Here is a 23,269-nt window from a genome sequence, read left to right on the forward strand (position 1 = left end):
TGCTCTGAGCGGTAGTGTTTCAGCTCTCTACCACGTCACCTTGTGCTTCAGTGCTCTGAGCGGTAGTGTTTCAGCTCTCTACCACGTCACCTTGTACTTTGGGGTGCTTCAGTGCTCTGTAATAGAGTAACTTCATACTGTTCGGTATAGGTTTGTTTCTTCCCCTGTGATAAAGCTGTACTGCAGGCAGGAACTGAGTAGTGGGTGTTTTTATATGGACTCTCCCTTCCAGGAAATGTAATCTCCAGAGCATCAGTGCTAATGTTAGTTGGGCCTGCTCTGCTCTGCTGCAGGGAAGCTCTAGCTGGACAAGTGAGAGCACTTGTCTGACAGCAGTGTCAGCCTTGGGAGTGGATATCCTCATAGTCCCTTAATCTCATTATCTTTAATAGAGTCGCTCTTGTTAGCCGGGTCTCGCCTTGGGTTTACTTTGCCCTCATTTGTCATTCATGTCCATTAGCATCACATCAAAATGCAGAGACACAACCTTACAGCTATCAACACACTTACACTCACACATGCACTCTCACACGCGCGCACATGAACACACACACTGGAGGATATTGACACAACAAGCTGACAACTCACAGTCCTGAGACCACGCCACAACGTATGTAATACACTCAAACACAGTCAGATACTACTCACTGGGCACAGAAGTCAGTCCAACGTTTAGTTTTGATTTACATTGGATTGATTTCAAATCAAATCAAACTTTTTTTGCGCCGAGTGTAGACTGCCGTGAAATGCTGACTTACAAGCCCTTAACCAACAGTGCCGTTCAAGAAGAAGAAAATGTTTACCAAGTAGGCTAAAATAAAAATAAATAGTAAAAAGTAACACAATAAGAATAACAATAATGAGGTTATATACAGGGGGCACCGGTACCGAGTCAGTGTGCAGGGGTACAGGCTAGTTGAGGCAATCTGTACATGCAGGTGGGGGCGAAGTGACTATGCATAGGTAACAAACAAACAGCAAGTAGCAGTAGTGTACAAAAGGGAAGGGGAGGGGGGGTCAATGTAAATTGTCCAGTGGCGATTTTTATGAATTGTTCAGCAGTCTAATGGCTTGGGGGTAGAAGCTGTTGAGGAGCCTTTTGGTCCTGGACCTGGCGCTCCAGTACCGCTTGCCGTGCGTAGCAGAGAAAACAGTCTATGACTTGGGTGACTGGAGTCTCTGACAATTTTCTGGGCTTTCCTCAGACACCGCCTATTATATAGGTCTTAGATGGCAGGATGCTTGTCAACTAACGTGAATTCAAAGTAAAATCAACAACAACAAAAATACAATCTAATTGGATTTAGGGTCAAAGTTGGATCTGCCATGTCCTGTTATTCCAGAGCAGGGATTCTGGTAGCCCCTTCTGTTTGTAAGTGTCTTTCAGCCCATCCTATTTAGGCACCAAACAATCCTATCAGCTTTATGGTTCCCCTGAGGATCCACCTTTATATTCATCTTTTTGTTGGACTGATGAACTAATAGAGTTGTTTGGAAATGGCCTGCCACAGATAATTATTTATTCATAGGCTTGGCGGTCAATTCAACCCAGTATTCAGACCAATAAATATAATTTCCATGGCACTCACTACAGCAATGCATTTGGAAATGACTTCAATGTGCGTAAATCCCTTATTTCATTCATTCATTCGTTTGTCTTAAATGCTTGAATTGTTTAGGGATTAGTGAGACTGATGTTGGCATTCTAAGTCAGTGCTATATAGATCCATCATGTATTAGCGTGAGCTTATGGATCAACACACCTGCCAATACTAAGAAGAGCTTTTTGAAATCAGGAGTGTTACAGTACTATGAGCTAATGTAACAGTGGGTCAGAGGCAGTGCAATGTGATGCATGAGTTACTGTAGCACTGTACCTGGGCTCTGTGCCCTCGCCATCTTCATGCTCATCAGAGCTGTCATCTGAACTGTCTTCTGATTCGCTGAACACTTGGAGGTATCGTCCCTCTGATTCTCTATCCCCATTTACCACTGCAGGGACAAGGGACCTCACCGGTTCCCGTCGAGGACTGGGCAGTGGTCTGCTACTGTACTCTTCTAAAACATCTGGAGAGAGAGAGGAGCAGAGGAGCAGGGGGGGAAAGAGAGAGAAGAGCAGGGGGAAAGAGAGCGAGGAGCAGGGGGGAGAGAGGAAGTAGGGGAAGAGAGAGGGAGTAGGGGAAGAGAGAGGAGCAGGGGGAAGAGAGAAAAGGGGAAAGAGAGAGAGGAGCAGGGGGAAAGAGAGAGAGGAGCAGGGGTGAGAGTGAGAGGAGCCGGGAAGGAGAGAGAGAGGAGGAGTAGGGAGAAAGAGAGAGAAGAGCAGGGTGAAAGAGAGCGAGGAGCAGGGGGCGAGAGAGGAGTAGGGGGAAGAGAGAGGCGCAGGGGAGAGAGAGAGAGGAGCAGTGGGGGAAGAGAGAGAGGAGCAGGGGGAAAGAGAGAGGAGCAGGGGTGGGAGCGAGGAGGAGCAGGGAGGAGAGAGAGGGAGTAGGGAGAAAGAGAGAGAAGAGCAGGGTGAAAGAGAGCGAGGAGCAAGGGGCGAGAGGAAGAGTGGGGGAAGAGAGAGGAGCAGGGGGAAGAGAGAGAGGAGCAGGGGGGGAGAGAGAGAGGAGCAGGGGGAAGAGAAAGAGGTGCGGAGGGTGAGAGAAGGGCAGGGAGAAAGAAAGAGAGAGGGGGGAAAGAGAGAGAGGAGGGGAAGGTGAGAGAGGAGCAGGGGGGAAAGAGAGAGGAGCAGGGGGAAAGAGAGAGAGGAGCAGGGAGGTAGAGTAGCAGGGAGAAAGAGAGAGAGGAGCAGGGGGAGAGAGAGAGAGAGAGGAGCAGGGGGAAGAGAGAGAGGAGCAGTGGGGAGAGAGAGAGGAGCAGGGGGAAAAGAGAGGAGCAGGGGTGAGAGCGAGAGGAGCGGGAGGAGAGAGAGGAGTAGGGAGAAGAGAGAGAAGAGCAGGGTGAAAGAGAGCGAGGAGCAGTGGGGAGAGAGAGAGGAGCAGTGGGGAGAGAGAGAGGAGCAGGGAAAAGAGAAGAGGTGCGGGGTGAGGAAGAGTAGGGGGAAGAGAGAGGAGCAGGGGGAGAGAGAGAGAGGCAGTGGGGAGAGAGAGAGGAGCAGGGGGAAAGAGAAAGAGGTGCGGGAGTGAGAGAGGGCAGGGAGAAAGAAAGAGAGGGGGGAAAGAGAGAGAGGAGGGGGGAAGGTGAGAGAGGAGCAGGGGGAAAGAGAGAGAGGAGCAGGGGGAAAGAGAGAGAGGAGCAGGGAGGATAGAGTAGCAGGGAGAAAGAGAGAGAGGAGCAGGGGGAGAGAGAGAGAGAGAGGAGCAGGGGGAAAGAGAGAGGAGCAGGGGTAAAGAGAGAGGAGCAGGGGTAAGAGAGAGAGGAGCAGGGGCAGAGAGAGGAGTAGTGGGAAGAGAAGGAGCAGGGGGAAGAGAGAGAGGAGCAGTGGGGAGAGAGAGAGGAGCAGGGGAAGAGAGAGAGGAGCAGGGAGGATAGAGTAGGCGGAAAGAGAAGCGAGGAGTAGGGGAAGAGAGAGAGAAGCAGGGGTGAGAGCGAGAGGAGCAGGGAGAGAGAGAGAGTAGGGAGAAAGAGAGAGAAGAGCAGGGGGCGAGAGAGGAGTAGGGGGAAGAGAGAGGAGAGGGGAAAGAGAGAGAGGAGCAGGGAGGATAGAGTAGCAGGGAGAAAGAGAGAGAGGAGCAGGGGGAGAAGAGGAGAGAGAGGACAGGGGAAAGAGAGAGGAGCGGGGCAGAGAGAGGAGTAGTAGGAAAGAGAGGGGCAGGGGAAGAGAGAGAGGAGCAGTGGGGAGAGAGAGAGGAGCAGGGGAAAGAGAGAGGAGCAGGGGTAAAGAGAGAGAGGAGCAGGGGGGAGAGAGAGGAGCAGTGGGGAGAGAGAGAGAGCAGGGAGGATAGAGTAGCAGGGGGAAAGAGAGCGAGGAGTAGGGGGAAAGAGGGAGAGGAGCAGGGGTGGAGCGAGAGGAGCAGGGAGGAGAAGAGGAGTAGGGAGAAAGAGAGAGAAGAGCAGGGGGCGAGAGAGGAGTAGGGGGAAGAGAGAGGAGCAGGGGAAAGAGGAGAGGAGCAGGGAGGATGAGAGTAGCAGGGAGAAAGAGAGAGAGGAGCAGGGGGAGAGAGAGAGAGAGAGGAGCAGGGGAAAGAGGAGAGGAGCAGGGGGGAGAGAGAGAGGAGCAGGGGGAAAGAGAGAGGGAGCAGGGGAGAGAGAGGAGTAGTGGGAAAAGAGAGGAGGGCAGGGGGAAGAGAGAGAGGAGCAGGGAGATAGAGTAGCAGGGGAAAGAGAGCGAGGAGTAGGGGAAAGAGAGAGAGGAGCAGGGGTGAGAGCGGAGGAAGGGAGGGAGAGAGGAGTAGGGAGAAAGAGAGAGAAGAGCAGGGGGCGAGAGAGGAGTAGGGGAAAGAGAGAGGAGCAGGGGAAAGAGAGAGAGGAGCAGGGAGGATAGAGTAGCAGGAGAAAGAGAGAAGAGGAGCAGGGGAGAGAGAGAGAGAGAGGAGCAGGGAAAAGAGAGAGGAGCAGGGGTAAAGAGAGAGAGGAGCAGGGGCAGAGAGAGGAGTAGTAGGAAAAGAGAGGGGCAGGGAGAGAGAGAGAGGGAGCAGTGGGGAGAGAGAGAGGAGCAGGGGGAAAGAGAGAGGAGCGGGGGAGAGGAGGAGCAGGGGGAGAGAGAGAGGAGCAGTGGGGAGAGAGGAGAGGAGCAGGGAGGATAGAGTAGCAGGGGGAAAGAGAGCGAGGAGTAGGGGGAAAGAGAGAGAGGAGCAGGGGTGAGAGCGAGAGGAAGCAGGGAGGAGAGAGAGGAGTAGTGGGAAAGAGAGGAGCAGGGGAGCAGGGAGGATAGAGTAGCAGGGGGAAAGAGAGCGAGGAGCGGGTGGAGAAAAAGAGAGAGAGGAGCAGGGGGGAGAAAGAAGAGAGAGAGAGAGCGAGGGGAGGGACAGGAGGAGAATGAGAAAAGGAGCAGGGGAAAGAGAGAGAGGAGCAGCGGGAAAGAGAGAGAGGGAGCAGGGGAACGAGAGAGAGGAGCAGGGGGAAAGAGAAAGAGGAGCGGGGGGAGAGAGGAGCAGGGGGAAAGAGAAAGAGGCGGGGGGGGAGAGAGGCACAGGGGGAAAAGAGAGAGGAAGGAGGGAGAGAGGAGCAGGAGGAAAGAGAGAGAGGGGCATGGAGATAGAAAGAGAGAGAGGAGCAGGGGGAAGAGAGAGGGAGCGGGGGAGAGAGAAAGCAGGAGGAAAGAGAGAGAGGGGCATGGAGATATAAAGAGAGAGAGGAGTAGGGGGGAGAAAGAGAGAGAGGAGCAGGGGGAGAGAAAGAGAGGAGCAGGGGAAAGAGAGAGAGGAGCAGGGGGTTAAGAGAGAGAGGAGCAGGGGGAGAGAGGAGAGGAGCAGCGGTAAGAGAGAGCGGAGCAGGGGGAAAGAGAGAGAGAGAGAGCAGGGGGAAAGAGAGAGAGGAGCAGGGGAGAGAGAGAGAGGAGCAGGGGGAAAGAGAGAGGAAGCAGGGGGAAAAGAGAGCCAGAAATGGGGAGAAAGAGAGAGATGAGCATGAGGTAGAGAGAGAGGAGCAGGGGGAAAGAGAGAGAGGAGCAGCGGGAAAGAGAGAGAGGAGCAGGGGTGGAGAGAGAGAGAGTTGCTGAGACAAAGATGGAGCAGGACATTACAGAACATGTTTGATGTCTGATGTCTATCTCCAAAAAGGCCCACTCTAACTGTGTGAATAATAACCATACTTTAGAAAGTGAAGTATACCTGAGGGTTGCCTGAGCAGGATAATAGTGTGCGTTCCATGGCTGTGTACCGTGTCATGGACATCTCGAGGGCCAACATCAGGGAGAGACACATCAAACAGAGCAACCACTGAACTCAGGATATCCTTATTTTCTACCTATGGAAAACACACACACTCATGAACACACACACACAACCCTTCCATATCCTACTCTTCCAAGACACTGGGATTTAGCAGGATTTGAAAGTGTAATCAATTAAGAATTAGAGTTCTGGGACAGGAGGAATACTATTGATGATAATATGTATATAATACCTATTTGCATAAAATCCGCATCTGTACAGCCATGCTCGTAAAACGCAGAAAAAGCCAGGAAATGGGAGGCAGAGAAGTCGAAGGGGTGCAAAGAATATCATAATGAAAGTATGAACGAGAGGAAATGAGATGTGTGACGAGAGAGAGATAATGGGAGAAGGTGTGTGTTTTGTGTGTGTGTACAGTTGTAAGATCTTAATTTGAACACTCTTGTTGTTTAGAATTAAATGCAGACGAGCTTCATGATTCACATAAATTCACTGATAACCTGAACTAACACTCGGTTATATTAACAGTATTGCACTTTTCATATATCCTAATTTTGTCCAGCTAATAACCTAACCACCAGTCAAGCAACATTATGGACTAAACGTTCAAATCCTGTTGCTGCAGGATTATTTTGCTGCGACAATACTGGTCAAATTTAGATCTAACACCTGTATGTGTGCACTTGCTATTTTTCTCTCCCTTTCTCTCTCTCTCTCTCTCCTATTCTACTGTGGCTATTGCAATAATTAGTTTAGTCATCTACAGTGGTTTCGCAACAAATGATCTTCACAACCAAAGCTAGATTCAGTGTGTGTCTATGAATAGGATGAGGGTAAACCCCAAGCAGTAACACATGCACACAACCCACACAAATGCGCATGAGAATACAGACTTGGCTGCACGACTATACAGTATCTTCTAATGACCAAACATAAGGGCAATTTTTCTATATGTTGCATCTTGGCTACACAGCAACACTCCCTAACCCCTTTGGCAGAGCCAGGCATTACTGCCATTTATTTTTAGTGGTCCCAGAAGAGTGGATGCATTTGGACTGCACTCTATAATTAATCTGATTGCCTGTGAGAGGAATTCATCATAGAGTCTGTGGGTATGATGACACTTGTGCTGTTTCCAGCGGAAAAGGGGTGCTATGGTAGGGAGGGGATGGACAGATGCACACAAGTTATTCAATGTGAGTAAGGTAGTATGTCTAGATAAGAAGGCAAACGGATGCAGGGGAGTGGCAGGAGTTAAGAGTACCTGTGGAACGAGCTCATTGGCATCACTGATTCCCAGCAGCTCGTAGAAGTGAACTTTGATGGGCTGTGCAGTAAAGTCACCTCTGCTGCCATCTATTTTGGGCTTGAATTTCACTGTGTGGAGACGGACCACACAACCATCCATATTCACAGGCTCTTTGTTTACCCTGCAGTAATGACAACAACAACAAAAATWCTTGTCATGTTATCATTCAAGTCGAAGCTAACAGCTAATTAGCTAGCTAGTGTCTGATACGAGCTATGCCACTTACTTGCCTGCTGCTGGTAGCCTACAAAAACTCCAATGTTATGTTTTGGTAACTATGGAAACACTGTGACCGACTGTGCCTTCTGGGAATTGAAGTCTAAGAATTTTTACACCACAGAAGAAGCGAACTAGAATCTCACTGAGAAGTGACCAGTGGTTTCAGGAAGCGTGTTTGAGTGAGCCATGCAATCTCACGTTTGCATTTCTACTTAATTCAAATAGTACATTTAATCAAGTAAAAACCAACCCAACTGCACGAACAAGCACCAGAGTGGTCGTCATGAGAGGTTACAAGGTTTTGTCTCTGCCTTTCGATTGGCGGTGGTCGTTATGAAAAGGGAGTGGCATCGTAGCCGGTGAGCTATGACGTCAATGGAGCTGTTCAAAGTGTGATGGTGCTGTAAGGAATCTCACGCAGTTCATCAGCACAGGCTCCGCGGCCATAAAGTGGACTGGATTTGAGAGCATCAAAGGCTATTATCACGGTTCAGAGGGGGAGAATACCGAAGAGAAATAGTGTTCCACCTGTTTGAATAAATCGGCGAGATCTGAAAGAAGTGAGTAGCTATTCTGAATAGCATGATTTGCGAGAGAACAAGGGTTGGGTTCATGAAGAAAATTGGATTTTAGAACATCTTGAGCACGTTGCGATAGTAGAAATTGTTCTTTGCCCTTGTGAATTTTCAACCATACACAAACGGTCCTGATTGGTTACTTCGGGTTACCTCTTGCCTATAATAGCTTTATTGGTGCGTTTTTGTCTTTGTAATCCGCTCCTTTCACCTCAATGACTATTGCATACACAATGGGATGATTTGACTGGTATTTGCATAAGTCCCAAGGATCGAATGTTCAAGGCACATCGAGTGTGTGTTTGTGTGTAAAAGACGAGGGAGAGCGAGAAAGGGAGACGCTGTTCTTTTCACATAGACTAGTCTAGTAAATCAAACCCGTGGAATTAAAAAAACATTATGCGCTCACGTTTCATATAGCCTACTCCTCGTAATTAATTGTCTCTCTACATATTATATTATCTTCAACATGATTGTGAGGGGAGGGCTGTGTCGGGCGGCTAGGCGAAGTCACTTGGACATAGTGGCTAGGAGAAGTCACTTGGACATAGTTAGAAAAATATACCCTTTTATAAGAAGTCGTAATAACAGTTTGCATGAAATCAGTAGGCCTAGATATCAACACTGTCGGGACAGAATTATAGCCTACACTCTTTCCAAAAGGGTTCTTTGCGGGGATAGGGTTCTACCAAAAAGCGGTTTTATCTGAAGAGCCCTTTTTGGAAGCCGTGGGTTCTTTGAACGGCAAAGGGTTCTATCTAGAACCTTTTTCATCCCAATAGCCGTTTTTAGAAGAAAGGGTTCTTTTATGATTATTTGGAAGGCAAGAAGGATTCTTTGGAAGGTAAGAAAGGTTCCACATACAATGAACACTTTGAATATTAATACTTTTTTATTTTATTTTACCTCAGTGTTTAAACTTGAACATCAGGAGTTTGAATAATCTTAAAAAGATAGGTGTGAGCATATTTTAAACTGTACCAATAAAGGAATATTTGTAGGCTGAATTTATCTGGTATTCTCTTATTCATTTTATATATACAGTACTGACATAGTTGATATCTTTGCCATGGTTTTTATTGAGCAGAGTAGGATAATAGAAGGGAGTATGTATGGTACACAGTAAATTGGCAAGTTTGACTGACATCATGTTGATTATTCAGTGTAACATTTCTAGTGTTGATTCAGGAGTTAAATTAACTTAACACTCAGTGGCGTGAAATACCCTACAACCAGAGTTGAGTGTAGAGTAAAATACTCAAAACCACACCCATCATTATGATATTTCCCAGCATGGTCTATTGCAGGTTGATTTTCAGAATTGTTTGTTTCAATATCTGTGTTTTTGCATGTAGATTGATTAGTTCATTAATCGTATGCTATACACAGATAAATAATATACATTTTTCTAAATTAATCCAAACTGTTAGTAGTTGGACTTATTGCACCCATTACTGAGATTGATGTTCCAGTTTAGATAATTGACGTACTCTCATTAATTAATCTTCCCTTCCCTGACATGTGTTCTGTATGCATGTTGTGGGTGATTAAAAGTACCAATTGTTGGATATCCTCACTCTGGCTGGATTCCAATAGGAATTACACATCACTTTGCAAGCCAACATAATGTGACTTGCAGGCCTGATGTGGTCTGTAAACCAGGAGTTTCAGAGCACTGTTTTAATGTATAACTAAGCCCTCAACAAAAGGCCTAATGATATATGTAATGTATTGTAATAAATCGTTTTTTTAAAGGCTATTGCGACTGGTGGAACCGTTCATAGAGGGTTCTAGGAATAACTTTTAGATGATAAAAGGGTTCATGGGAGAGCCATTTATAGAGGATTCTATAAGAAGAACCCTTCATAGAGGGTTCTAGGTAGAACCATTTACAGAAGGTTCTATGAATTACCCTTCATAGAGGGTTCTAGGTAGAACCCTCTGGAAAGGGTCCTCCCTAGAACCAAAAATGATTCCCCTATGGAGACTAGCTGAAGAACCGTATATGGTTATACTAAGTACCTTTTTTTCTAAGAGTGTATTGAAATAGGCTAGTGTTATTGGCTGAACATGACTGCTGATTTAGCCCCCATGTTGCTGTAGATTCAGTGGAAACTAAATCTTTGATTTCGGATGGTGATGTTATTCCAATTATAGGTGTGGCACAGCCGGTGTGCACAGGCTGCTCTCTCAGTCGGTGTCCATCTCTGATCCGCTTTTTGGCTGACGTGGTGAAAAAGAGTCAGGTGCTATAAAACTCCTCCCTTCTCGTGGATAGACGCTGAAGGCTGCGGTGACAAGGGAGGGAGCATAAGGATGCTGGTAGCTGATAGGCCTAAGTGTGTCCCATTAATTAAAACACAACCTGCAACTCGTTATTTTTTTATTTTTTTATTGGGGCACTGATGGCCAAGTGTGATAGGCTATCTTCAAAATGTGGGTAAAGAAAATATAGGGATTCAATCTTCAAAGTAGCCTATAATTGGATAGAATTGAGTGGGTCTACTTTCACTTTATTACAGACCTGCCCAGTGTATGTCTGGCTTGCCTATCAAACGCCCATCTAACCACTGTTCAATAATGAACCAGGTGGTCGGGCCGGATGAGGGTTGATGGGCCTTGCACAGGTGATACAGGATACTTCAGGATTCGGTTTCTTTTATGTGTAACCTACATTACAGTCTCATGAGTAAGTGACAGCCAAATGTAAATAAGAGGCCAGTGACAGTGGTGACAGAAAAACATTAATGTTCAGTGTCACTGTCATTATAGTCTTCAATACATAAGCCTTGTGTGTGTTTTTGTCCATGCAGCTCCAGATGGAGTAGGCCCTAAAAGGAAAAATCCACCCCAAAAATACATTTTGGTAATTTTTTCATTAGTGTTAGCAATCAAGTTTTCAAGATATAGGACTTTCAAAAAGCAAATTGTCACCTCCTACGTCATCATGTATCATGTATCAGCAATGGACTAATGGGCTCCTTTAAGTGCTATCAAATGAGGCTGAATACACGACTCGGTACATGGAAATGCTCTGTTGTGTATCCTGCAAGCAGGCAATTTTCTCATCAAGAGGATGCAATCACTAATCAAATGCATTGTTGAATGCTTTTAGCAAAATAGCAGCAATACAACACTGGTCCCACTGTGAACATCTACAGTCTTGGTGCCAAAAAGTCGTTCCTGAGCTTCAAGAGGGGATGGGGCCCTCTGCCATTCTAGGCCTACACTACTTTCACTCTTTGTGACACTGAGCAAGTTGTCAAGGCTCTCTCTCCATTTAGGCCCATACACTTAGAAACAAGGCGCTATCTAGAACCTAAAAGGGTTCTTTGGCAGTCCCCATAGGAGAACACTTTGAAGAACCCTATTTGATTCCAGGTTGAACCCTTTTTGGTTCCATGTAGAACCCTTTCCACAGAGGGTTTCACGTGGAACCCAAGAGAGTTCTACCTGGAAACAAAAAGGGTTTTACCTGGAGCCAAAAAGTGTTCTTCTATGGGGACAGCTGAAGAACCCTTATGGAGCCCTTTTTTCTTAAGAGTATGCCTTCTTCCTTCTTTCTTTCATTTACTCCGTTCTGACCATCTGCCTATTTTCAACATACATTATCTTTCCATCCAAGTCTATTTGTCATTCACTCTCTCCTCTCTCACACAACCCTGTCCCTCTCTGTCTGTCTCTGCCATCTCCCTTTCCTCTCCATCTGTTTGTTTCCATTCACAGTGCCTGGGTTAGGTTGTCAGTGTTGTGTAGCCTGATGTTCCCGTGGATGTGTTATTATACAAAGTGTGATGGTCCAAAACTCAGCGAAGCTGGCTCAATTTAGTCTAACCCACGTCACAGTATTGACACAGCAAACTGAATCACATAAATACATCACGTAAGAATACCTGAAAAGACTTCTCTCAATGCCTCCACTTTTCAGCATAAGACATGTTGGCTCGGACAACAAACATCATGCAAAAATATATTTCAGTAAGATTTATTTGAATACTGATATAATGATTCTTCATATATCTGAATAGTTACACAAACTATGAACCCCACTTTAAACACTCAGGCCTAAGAACAGATGATTTACTGCAGGTTTATTAGATGCACATGACCCCACTGATTCTATGGCGTTTAGAAAAGATTACCGACATCTCAGACGTCATTCAGAGTGAGCACTCAAAGAACACACAGGGAAGGAACAATATAACACAGTAACTGTACAGTGTTTACAGATATATCTGAAAAATGACCTATAATGAATTACAATATGAGTGAAATAGTTGCTAATTAAGTATGTTAAAGTGCAGCCTTTCTGTGTTGGAATGGTGTGGGCGTACTCCAACAACTAAATGGTGTGGGTGTATACCGGTCATTACAAATATTAATGCGAGTACACCGCTGATTGGCCAGCTCATCCTACTCAGAATGACATCATCCTCTATGAGGAAATAGCAAGCTTTTTTTCAAGTCTGTTCGAGATACAAGTTTAAGGTGSGGTTTTTGAAGTGTTTTTTCTCCAATTTATGCTTTGGCCACAAATACAAGTATAGGATGAGTCAACAACATTATTTGGGAATGAGCTAATAGAATATGAACTTTTAAAAGTGAGATTTTCATTGGACGGTTTAGGGAAAAAAACATTTGCTTGTGGATTTTCATGTGCTAAAAATATCACTCAAAGTATAGGACAGAGCAGCCTACAATTATTCTAGTAGAGTGCCATGGTGGGATTTACTCAGCAGGGATATGCTAAGTTTTATTTAATGACCTCTCACTGATCATGTGTTTAAGCCAGTTCATAGTATGTGTGTTCATAGTATGTGTGTTCATAGTATGTGTGTTCATAGTATGTGTGTTCATAGTATGTGGTAGGGAAGGAGGGAGGGGGAGACCTGGGTGATATTGGCAGTGTTGTGTGAACAGACTTTGTGAACATGGAGAGATGATGTGTTCTCTACCGGTAGAGGGGAAAATATGACTGACACAAGAGGGGGAGGATTTGGGTTTTGTTCACTACGCCAGGGGTTTGTTTTAGCCTATATATGTGCACATGTGTGTGACCACCAGCCCTCAAATTGTCCGACTTTGCCGTCCACTCATCAATGCACTCAGCCACCCACACTGCCAGGCTTGACCCATGCCATCCTCTCTCCTACAAAGCCAGAGCAGAGCTATGTCATTAGGTCCAGTATACTGCCAGTTGCTGGTCTGGGTGAGTGTGTAATTATGGTGCTGTATGGGTGCTCAGGGTGGTGCTATGGTCTTGCCCCAGACAGTGGATCGTGTGGAGACAGGCGCTTCCAGCTCTGGGTCTGGAGAGGTTTCCTCTTCAAGGTCTTGGCTACAGGCTGATCACAGGGGGAGAAGTCAGTGTGGGACCTGGGTCTGGGTGGGGTTCACTCCTCCATCCCAACACACCCTGCCTATCCTTCTGGAACCTATTAGATGGTCTTTCATTACCTAGAGGCCATGCTCTGACCTCAAAAAGTGTGTTTGTGTGTGTGTGTGTGTGTGTGTGTGTGTGTGGTTTTGTGTGTGTGTGTGTGTGTGTTGTACATTTGGTTTGTGTGTCCTGTACATGCGTGTGGAGCAATGCTTCTGTGTCATTTGCCTACTACACTCTGTTGGCTTGTATACTGTGATTGGAGATGTGGTGGACTGGCGCGGTGGGACATTTAGCAGACTGCTTGCTTTCTCAGCTACACACAGACCTGGAGAGCAGCTATAGGAGGGCTGCTGTACTACATGTAGGATGTGGTGCGTTCTTCAGAACCTGTTCACGCGGTGGTGCTTGTTGTGACGGGCAAAGGTACGGACACTCGTTTTCTCTCTCTCCATCTCTCTCCCTCTTCTCTCCTGTCTCACTCTCTGCTCCTAGATGGTCTTGTACTCACCTGTGTTTGCCGTTGCCTGAACTTTGAGTGGTTTCCATGGCAACCTTCACCTCACACTTCAGGGAATACCTGTGATCTCTCTCTTTGTCTGTTCTTTCTCAATCTGTCTTGTTTTTCACATTTTGTTACTCCTGTTATGAGTAGCTATGTGTGTTGTTACCATTACATAATTTTATGTGCTGATATTGCGTTATCCCACTGCTAAAGGGATTGCCATGTTTATTATGCCAGGCCTTTGCTTTGAAGCTAAGCAGTTTATTCAAAAAGTGTCAGTTCCTTCAAGTGGCAGTTGGTTTAGTTTCTAAAGACCATTAAAAATTGAAATATGGTCTCTCAATGTGCAGCTCTTTGTGGAGCTTCTTTAAAATTACTTACATCTACTATTAACTGGTTGGAAGAACCCTAGAAAATATCACACTCTCAAGTTCCACACCTAAATGACGAGGGGCATTTTAACTGTATGGCCTTCAACCCTGCGGGAATGGTGCAAAGTCACAGTTCATGCCAGAGATTTTCAGTCCAAGGCTGGTTTCCATTCCAAGGCTGGCTGTCATTTCAAGGCATGGCTTGCTTTTAGTCCAATGCTGGCTTGCTTTCCTCACAAATACAAGTTTTCTCTATCTGTATTTTGAATATGAATGTATTTGTTTTCACTGTCTGCAAGTTATCAGACTGAAATGAACAGTTTTGACATTTCAGATCAGTGTTGCCGTAGCCTTTAACATGACAAATGTGGAACAAATCAATGGGACAACCAATCCATATCTGTCTGTCGAAAACCAGGGCAGGGTTCGAGCTAGTGATGGATCACTTACTGTTTGTTTGTGCGTGTATGTACACTACATGACCAAATGTATGTGGACACCTGCTCGTCGAACATCTCATTCCAAAATCATGGAGTTGGTCCCCCTTTGCTGCTATAACAGCCTCCACTCTTTTGGGAAGGCTTTCCACTAGATGTTGGAACATTGCTGCGGGGACTTGCTTCCATTCAGCCACAAGAGCATTACTGATGTTGGGCAATTAGGCCTGGCTCACAGTCGGTGTTCCAATTCATCCCAAAGGTGTTCGATGTGATTGAGGTCAGGGCTGTGTGCAGGCCAGTCAAGTTCTTCCACACTGATCTCGACAAACTATTTCTGTATGTACCTCGCTGTGTGCACTGGGGAATTGGCATGGGGAAACATGAAAGGGCCTTCCCCAAACTATTGCCACAAAGTTGGAAGCATAAAATGCCATTGAATGCTGTAGCGTTAAGATGTCCCTTCACTGGAACTAAGGGGCCTAACCCGAACCATGAAAAACAGCCCCAAACCATTATTCGTCCTCCATGGCACTATGCATCTGGGCAGGTAGCGTGCTCCTGGCGTCCGCCAAACCCAGATTGTCCCGTCAGCTTGCCAGATGGTATAGCGAGATTCATCACTCCAGAGAACGCATTTCCACTGCTCCAGAGTCCAATGGCGGCGAGCTTTACACCACTCCAGCCGACGCTTGGAATTGCGCATGGTGATCTTAGGCTTGTATGCGGCTGCTTGGCCATGGAAACCCATTTCATGAAGCTCCAAACAAACAGTTATTGTGCTGACTTTCCTTCAGTAGTCACTGAGCTCTTCAGTAAGGCCATTCTACTGCCAATGTGTGTCTATTGAGATTGCATGGCTGTGTGCTTAATTTTATACACACAGGTGTGGCTGAAATAGCCAAATCCACTAATTTGAAGGGGTGTCCACATACTTTTGTACATATAGTGTATGTGAGCACACATGCATGCAGGATTTGCTATGTTACTGTAACGAATGTGAGAATGCATGATGTCAGCCCATATGTCTGTCTGTGAATGTTTTTCAAGGGCAGGGGAGTAGGCAACACGTTTACAGAAAGAGGAAGCTGGAGTATTTTTAGTCGTAGAGCTTGGTCATGGGTGTTACAGCACCCATGTGAGAATGGGTGAGGAGGGAGGTGGGGTCCAGATGTGTGACTGAGGGAAGGTTGGGGTCAGAGTTCATAAGTCGGGGACAGAGAAACAGGGGACAGGCATGGTGCAGAGGTTAGTGTAAGTCGAGGCACGTGGGGGGAGGGGCACAGTACATTGCATGAAGTGTATGATGGCACATCAGCTCATTCTTATTGATCCAGCATGATCTAGATTTGAAAGTATATTTAGTGCAGCTGCCCAATGGCAGTGTGAGCCCATATAGGCCACAGCCCAGAGGCATGCTGGGTAATTCTGAATCATCATCGTAATCCCCCATGTCAGTAGACGCCAAGCCAAGGAGGTCTCTTTATACATAGCCCAGCAGTAATACTCCACAGCACTACTGTGTACTATTCCAGTTCTCTCTTTCTCTTTTTCTCACACATCTGTTTTCTTCTTGGTACCCCTTTAAAGTACAGTAAATGTCTCTTATACAGGGTTGGGTAGGTTACTTTCTAAATGTAATCCGTTACAGCTAGTTACCTGTCTAAAATTGTAATCAGTAATRTAACTTTTGGTTACCCAAACTCAGTAACGTAATCTGATTACTTTCAGTTAGTTTTGGATGACTTTCCCCTTAAGAGGCATTAGTAGAAGACAAAAATAATCCATCAAATGTATGGTGTGTCATAATAGTGGTCTCTGACTCGCTCAGGTGGAGCAAACTTAAACGTACGCCTTTTTTCAATGCTGATTTGACTGTCATTGAGAAAACAGAAAGGTTTTCACAAACATCCTTTCTGAATTTAAAAGTAATCCAAGAAGTAGGCCTAATCATCTAGTTTTTCGAAGGTATCTATAATCTGTACAATATTTTAGCTGGTAATGTATCTGATTACAGTTATAGTTTTTATTAATCAGATGAATGTAATCGGTTACACCCCAACCCTGCTCTTATACCTGTGCACAGTAATAACTCTTTAGTTACTCACCAACAACCTTAATTAACAAGCTGTTACATAATAAATGAGTAAATATGTTTAATCACTAAATAACACAAACATACACAAACAGAGCCCAATTTCCCTGTGCAAGCCCTTAGAGGGAAGCTTGAGGAATGATTGTTCCTTACTAAAAAGCAGGTGGCAGGAGGGGCTGATTGAGTTATAGTGATGATTGCATTGTGGTAATAGTGATGGCATTATCCATTTCCTCTAACAGTATTACATTCCCAATTACACCAAGCCCAGAGCACACTGTGGCTCCCACATGGGCTTCCGAGTGGCGCAGTGGTCTTAGACCAGTGCAAGAGGTGTCACTGCAGTACCTGGTTCGAATCCAGGCTGCATCACATCCAGCCGTGATTGGGAGTCCCATAGGGCGGTGCACAATTGGCCCAGTGTTGTCCGGGTTTGTGCGGGGTAGGCCGTCATTGTAAATAAGAACTTGTTCTTAACTGACTTGCCAAGTTAAATAAAGGTAAAAAATTATAAAAAATAAAACTGTCCTGTCCGGCATAGAAAGGGTGATGAAAGAGAGAGAGAAACTAATACAATGATCCAATGGGCCAGTCTTCTACCAGCATGCCAAAAACAACCAGTGCTGCTGAGAAAAACCATTGAGACTGTTTGTCCGGACACAGCCAATCCAACAGCAACAAAACAATAATAGACTGACCCTGATACCATAGAATATTCAGAGCATTTGGCAAAGATGCTAATCTGGCCAATATGCTTTCTGGGTTTGGAAAGGCGTAATGATGATGGATTGATTGTCTAATGAGGCTTTGGGAGGTATTGTTTTCAGCCTRCCTTTCTCATAGGGACTTAGTCAATAGTAGAAGCCAATCTTATGACATTTAAGAATGACAAATGCTTATTTTTACCGCACGTGGACAGACTAGACAGGGCCAGGGGTCTGTTACAGACACCTGAGTTAGTGCGTCAGGGTGTCGTTCTGCCTGTTGGAGTGTGGATCTGAATTACACCTGAATGCTCTACCTGTGTCTCAGGCTCACTGTTATTAGATTGCTTGTTCAAATTTTAAAAGGTACCTGTATCCTTGACCAGGCGTGTGTGTTTGCCAGAGGGTGTGTGTGTATTTGATCCAAAGTGCAGTTTTGTAGCGTTAAGGTTAGACACAAACATGTGTGTGGTAGGGGAGTTGGAGGTGGGCAACATTCACCACCACACACCAACAGGCCTCGCTAGTACCTGAGTGCATGTGACTAGGTCACCATGACAACCGAAATCCCTTAAGCATACTCGGAGTAGCGTCACCGCTGGCTCTGGAAGTGGAGGAAGAGCGGGAGGCAACTTTCAAAGCTTACGGGGAGGAGAAAGAGATCCAGAGAAGGGCCATCCTTAGGGGAGAGGGAAACAGCAGTGGGTCTGCATATGCTCCAACTCTGTTCTGATCGTTTTGGATCCTACTGGTCTGTTGTAGTGCTATGCTCTGAACACAGACATCTGCCGGTGTCTCTGGTCGTCATTACTCACAATGTAGCAGCATCGTACACTTATAAACACTCCACAATTCTGCACCATTAATAATGAAACAGAAGGAAACCACCACAGCCGGCTAGATGGGCTACATCGATCTCTGTGGTCACCGGATACTTAGCAGTACATCACTCATTTGCCCACTCTAAAACGTATTGACACAAACAGAGCCTCCACACACAAGCACACACACAACACACACACACACACACACACACACACACACACACACACACACACACACACACACACACACACACACACACACACACACACGTATTCACCCAGGATTCAGCAGGAGCTTTCTCCCTTTGTCATTATCAGTATTGATCCAATGGAGGAGGACATTTCGTAAAACAAATCCATGGGGAGCTGTTGAGGCACCCGGACCCCATTCATTTGTCATGCTCGTCCCCATTGAAGCTTGCTAAAGAGTCTCTCTGGGTTGGTTATGCTTCAGTTGAGTGTGAATTTTTCAGGCAGGAAGAACCCTTGGGTAACTTATGAAAGATGCCAAAACATTGCTTGGAGATATACGACACGATTATTATCCAAGTCGTTTTAATTCCAAAACAAACACATGGTTGGCTAGCTAGATGAAACAGATACGACCCCTCTCAGCGGGGGATCTATTCCTAGATTCCTTCCAGCAAACAGATAACAGTTGTTAGTCATGTAAACACAGTAAATACCAGAGAGCTGACTACTGAGTTAGTTACTCAGGCAGTCAGACAGCAAGGCTCTCTCAATGTCAGTACTAGATGGAGGTCAGGACACTGCTGTGTCACTCTGTGGGTGTGTGGGTGTTTGTATTGTGTGTGTTGTGTGTGTGGGTTCGTTTGTATGTGTGGTGGGTGTTTTATTGTGTGTGTGTGTGTGTGTGTGTGTGTGTGTGTGGTGTGATGTGTCGTGTTGTGTGTGTGGTGGGTGTGGTGTGTGTGCTTTGATGAATGTGTGTGTGTGTGTGTGCGTGTGTTATGTAGTGTGTGTGTGTGTGGTGTGTGTGTGTGTGTGTGTGGTGTGTGGTGTGTGTTGTGTGTGTGTGTTGTGTGTGTTGTGTGTGTGTGGTTGTTGTGTGTGTTGTGGGTGTTTGTATGTGTGTGTGTGTGTGTGTGTGTGTGTGGGGTGTTTGTAATGTGTGTGTGGTGTGTGTGTGTGCGTTGCGCGGGTGTGTGTGGGCGTGTGGTCTTGTGTGGCTACAGACTGCAGAAGCATTAGAAGCTGTCGAGATTTCTATCTCTTCCTGTGCTCAAACCTTGACTACAGCATTATTTCACTTTTTATGTTCTGCCCGAGCACAAGTAGTGTGTTCAGGCAGAGATCGTTACATTCAGGCCTGGTCATACTGTAGGTTCAGCATTCTGCCGTCTAGCACCACCAGGGGTGGGCTACAGTGATGCACTGGCCTGTCTTCAGCAGGAGTGGACCCAGCAGAGCAAACACTGCAACAAAATAGCAGATTGTTTCTGACAGCCTCACTGTAAGTGTTCTTCTGTGTTTGGTTTTGTCACTGTGCATCTGTGTCTCTGAGAGAACTGGTGTTTGTGTATGAATGTTTTATGTGTGCGTATGTGCAAATATGTCTATGAAACTGAAAGTAGATAGGATACTATTCATACTGTTTTTGCAATGTGGCACTGTGGTATGCATGTCTGTGTGTCCTTTTAATGTGTGGGTTAGAGACAGAGAGAGATAGAAATGATGTGTCGGCTCATACACAAATGTTCTCTATCCTCACTGTGGAGAAGTATGGTTAGTTGAGTCTGGATAAGACATAGGGTGACTGTTTGATAAAACAACTGGTGTTTTTCTCTCCATTTCCCCCTATTGATCCTGCCATCCGTCACCAGGGTTGGGGAATAACGTATTACATGCAATCAGTTACATGTAATCTGATTACAACAAAACTGTAACTAATCGGTTACGTTACCAGCAAAAATGTTGTTAATCAGATTACAGATACTTTTGAAAAACTAGATGGTTACTTCTTGGATTACTTTGAAATTCAGAAAAGGATGTTTGAGAGAAAAACAACACATTATGACACCTCTATGTGCATTTGATGGATACTTTTTGTCTTCTCCTAATGCCTCTTAAGGGGAAAGTAATTGTGGTGGAATATTCTAATCAAGTGAGAGACTTTGTCATTTCTTCAAACAATCATCTTTATTCAATATCGATTAATTATTGCTAAAATGAGGCTGGTCGATCCCCCCCCCCTTGAGTGTTGGACCGAGTAACCTAACCTTTACACAAATGCAGAGTACTATATATAGCCGACACTAACAATGCTTAGTCATGGTTGGCTCCACCCATCCCATGCAGATTGGGGCATCATAAGCCACTCTGGGTTCATCCGGTCGTTTTCTGCACAGGGTTGTTGTCTTAACCCCACCCTGGTTTAGTTTCCTAGATGCAAGGATGATTTTGAGACAATGAGGGATTGTTCTACTCCTAAGCTATCCCTAGTAAAACACATTATTGTCTATGTAATGCAGTCTTTAACTCATTTGTCAGCTCAAGCCATCTCTAGTGACCATACGCCCAGATTAGCTGCAGGGAACTAGAGTGGAAACCATACAAACACAGACACTAGTAGGACAGAAATGTCTTACTATAAGTGAAATATCTATTGTTAACCATTAATATCAAATAAATCAGGTAAATATGTAATTTTTCTCTCACTTTATCCAAAGTAACCAAGTTACAGATCCAAAGTTACATTACATATAACAGTTTTGGACAGGTAACTAGTAAYTGTAACGGATAACATTTCAAATGTAATCTACTCAACCCTGTCTGTCACCCACCCCTACGATGCAGAGGTGCAAAGGGAGATAAATGATGATGAGGACAGGAACCGGCTCTGCACCTGCTCTTTCTTTCTTTCCTCTCCATCTCTCCTCACTTCTTCTCTCCTCCGCTCTTCTCTTCACTATATCTCTCTATCTCTATCTCTCCTCTGCTTTCTCTCCATCTCTATCTCTCCATCTCTATCTCTCCTCTGCTTTTCTCTCATCTCTATCTCTCCTCTTTTCTCTCTTCTCCTCCTCTTTTCTCTTCTCTCCTCTGCTTTTCTCATCTCTCATGCTCCAAAACATTAGGTGCATGGTGCTTCTGCTCGTGCATGCAGATTTGCTTTGTCTAATTTCATAAAAGGGTCCAGTGTTGTTGTACTCTGTGTTAATCACCATGACACAGCTTTAACCTGTCACCCTGAACAGTGAGATGCATTAAGAATATTGCATATGATCAAAATATATTACGCTAGCTGATTCAAAACAGTAGCCAAAGCACAATAAAAAGAATCAGTGCCAACACGAGAGATTTTTGGAAGCCAAGTCTGAGGCCTCAATATGAATAGTAGTAATTACAGTTGTGCTGGTGCATTATATTCCATACATACGGTGAGGCATTGAGCGCTATCTTGTTGTCATCCGGACATCAAGATACCAAGATGATCTATCTAGCCAACAAAACCTGTACAGTTTTAAAAATACAGTATCTTCCAGATAAAAATTGCTCATATTGTTGTATATACATCATTATCTTGTTAAATGAAGTGGCACATACTCTATATTGAAGATAGAATAGATCCCCGTTATTATCGCTTCATTCCAGCAAACACTGACACTTTCACATTGGAAAGGAAATGAGCATGTCAAGACAGCTAAGAAGAGTTCACATTGAAATGGCTTATCATCGGAGCAAAACCTATTCACAGTTGTCCCCACTGCCATTTCAGCCTAGAGGAGAAGGTCACAAACAGCCCCGGGTGCTGCCTGAACTCCACTTCAACATAGTCATGGTCAGAGGTCCAGAGACAGATGCGGTTAGTGTGCAGCCAGCCTCATCCCAGGGCTCCTCATTTAGCAGATAGACAGACAGACACAGGGCCTGCATCCCAAATGGCACCCTTTTCCCTATATAGCGCACTACGTTGTGCTGTATGTCATCAGGGACAGATAAGGGCCCTGGTCAAAAGTAGTGCACTATATAGGGAATAGGGTGTGATTTGAGACACATACATGGCCTGCTCTGGGCACTATCTGTCCCTGATTTCATAGAGCGTGACGTTCCACAACATGATAGAAAGTTTGACATTAATCATAGTGGTGACAAACAGTGACGTTACACATGAGGAGACACTATGTAACCAGAGATGGTCTATAATCTTGTAACAGGCTTTGATGTACGAGATGGATGATCAGGTGATCTTATTAAGAGAGCTAGTAGCATCAATATATTTCTGATCCATTGAAAGTTTTTTTGGCATCAGTCCTAAAAGGACTCACTAACTGCTTTTTAATCCTAAAACGTCCATTGAACAGGGACTGCATAGTCCATGACAGGGACTGCAGAGTCCTATACAGGGTGCATAGTCCATTGAAGGGACTGCATAGCCATTGACGGGACTGCATAGTCCAGTTGACAGGGACTGCATAGTCCTATGACAGGGACTGCATTAGGCCATTGACAGGGATTGCTAGATCATGACAGAGACTGCATGTCATTGACAGGAGGCTGCATAATTCATTGACAGGGACTGCATAGTCCATTGACAGGGACTGCATGTCCATTGACAGGACTGCATAGTCCATTGACAGGGACTGCATAGTCCATTGACAGGGACGCATAGTCCATTGACAGGGACTGCATAGTCCAGTTGACAGGGGCTAGCTGTCCATTGACAGGACTGCATAGTCCATTGAAGGGCTGCATAGTCCATTGACAGGGGACTGCATAATTCATTGACAGGGACTGCATAGTCCATTGACAGGGATGCATAGTCCATGACAGGGACTGCATAGTCCATTGACAGGGCGCTACGCAATTGACAGGGACTGCATAGTCCAATGAAGGGACTGCTTAATTCATTGACAGCAGCGTCACTATTCTTTCTGTTTCGTGAACAATGACATTTTCATATGATCTGATCGATTCAGAGCAGATACATAATGGTCGTTTATACAGTGTTTGTGACACGGTCTTGCCGCAGGTACGCTTGAGCATGGGGCACTGCATCAGTCCATTGTCCCAGCGTCAGGCTGTATAATAGGCTGTTGCTGTTGCTCGAACTAA

The 23,269-nt window shown here is 45.4% G+C and overlaps 2 protein-coding genes across 4 annotated transcripts in view; one reads left to right on the forward strand and one right to left on the reverse strand.

Annotated features, from left to right (window-relative positions):
• The window catches only part of LOC111962290 (uncharacterized), a 13,537-nt gene extending 6,182 nt beyond the window's left edge, over positions 1-7,355 (reverse strand). For 2 of the 3 annotated variants that reach the window (XM_023985266.1, XM_023985267.2), the window contains exons 1-4: positions 7,310-7,355; positions 7,039-7,204; positions 5,712-5,847; positions 1,878-2,067 (exon numbers count right to left, since the gene is read on the reverse strand). In XM_023985266.1, the coding sequence (XP_023841034.1) occupies positions 1,878-2,067; positions 5,712-5,847; positions 7,039-7,182 (470 nt within the window). In that variant the 5' untranslated portion in view covers positions 7,183-7,204; positions 7,310-7,355. The other variant, XM_070442997.1, reaches the window with a different exon arrangement.
• Positions 7,356-7,560: 205 nt separating this feature from the next.
• smpd3 (sphingomyelin phosphodiesterase 3) overlaps positions 7,561-23,269 on the forward strand; it is a 38,723-nt gene continuing 23,014 nt past the window's right edge. Inside the window, 1 exon segment of the mRNA XM_023985268.2 lies at positions 7,561-7,862. The gene's annotated coding sequence lies outside the window, so the exon portion shown is untranslated.

Source organism: Salvelinus sp. IW2-2015, linkage group LG4q.1:29, assembly GCF_002910315.2.
Source record: "Salvelinus sp. IW2-2015 linkage group LG4q.1:29, ASM291031v2, whole genome shotgun sequence".
In the NCBI taxonomy this organism is placed as follows: domain Eukaryota; kingdom Metazoa; phylum Chordata; class Actinopteri; order Salmoniformes; family Salmonidae; genus Salvelinus; species Salvelinus sp. IW2-2015.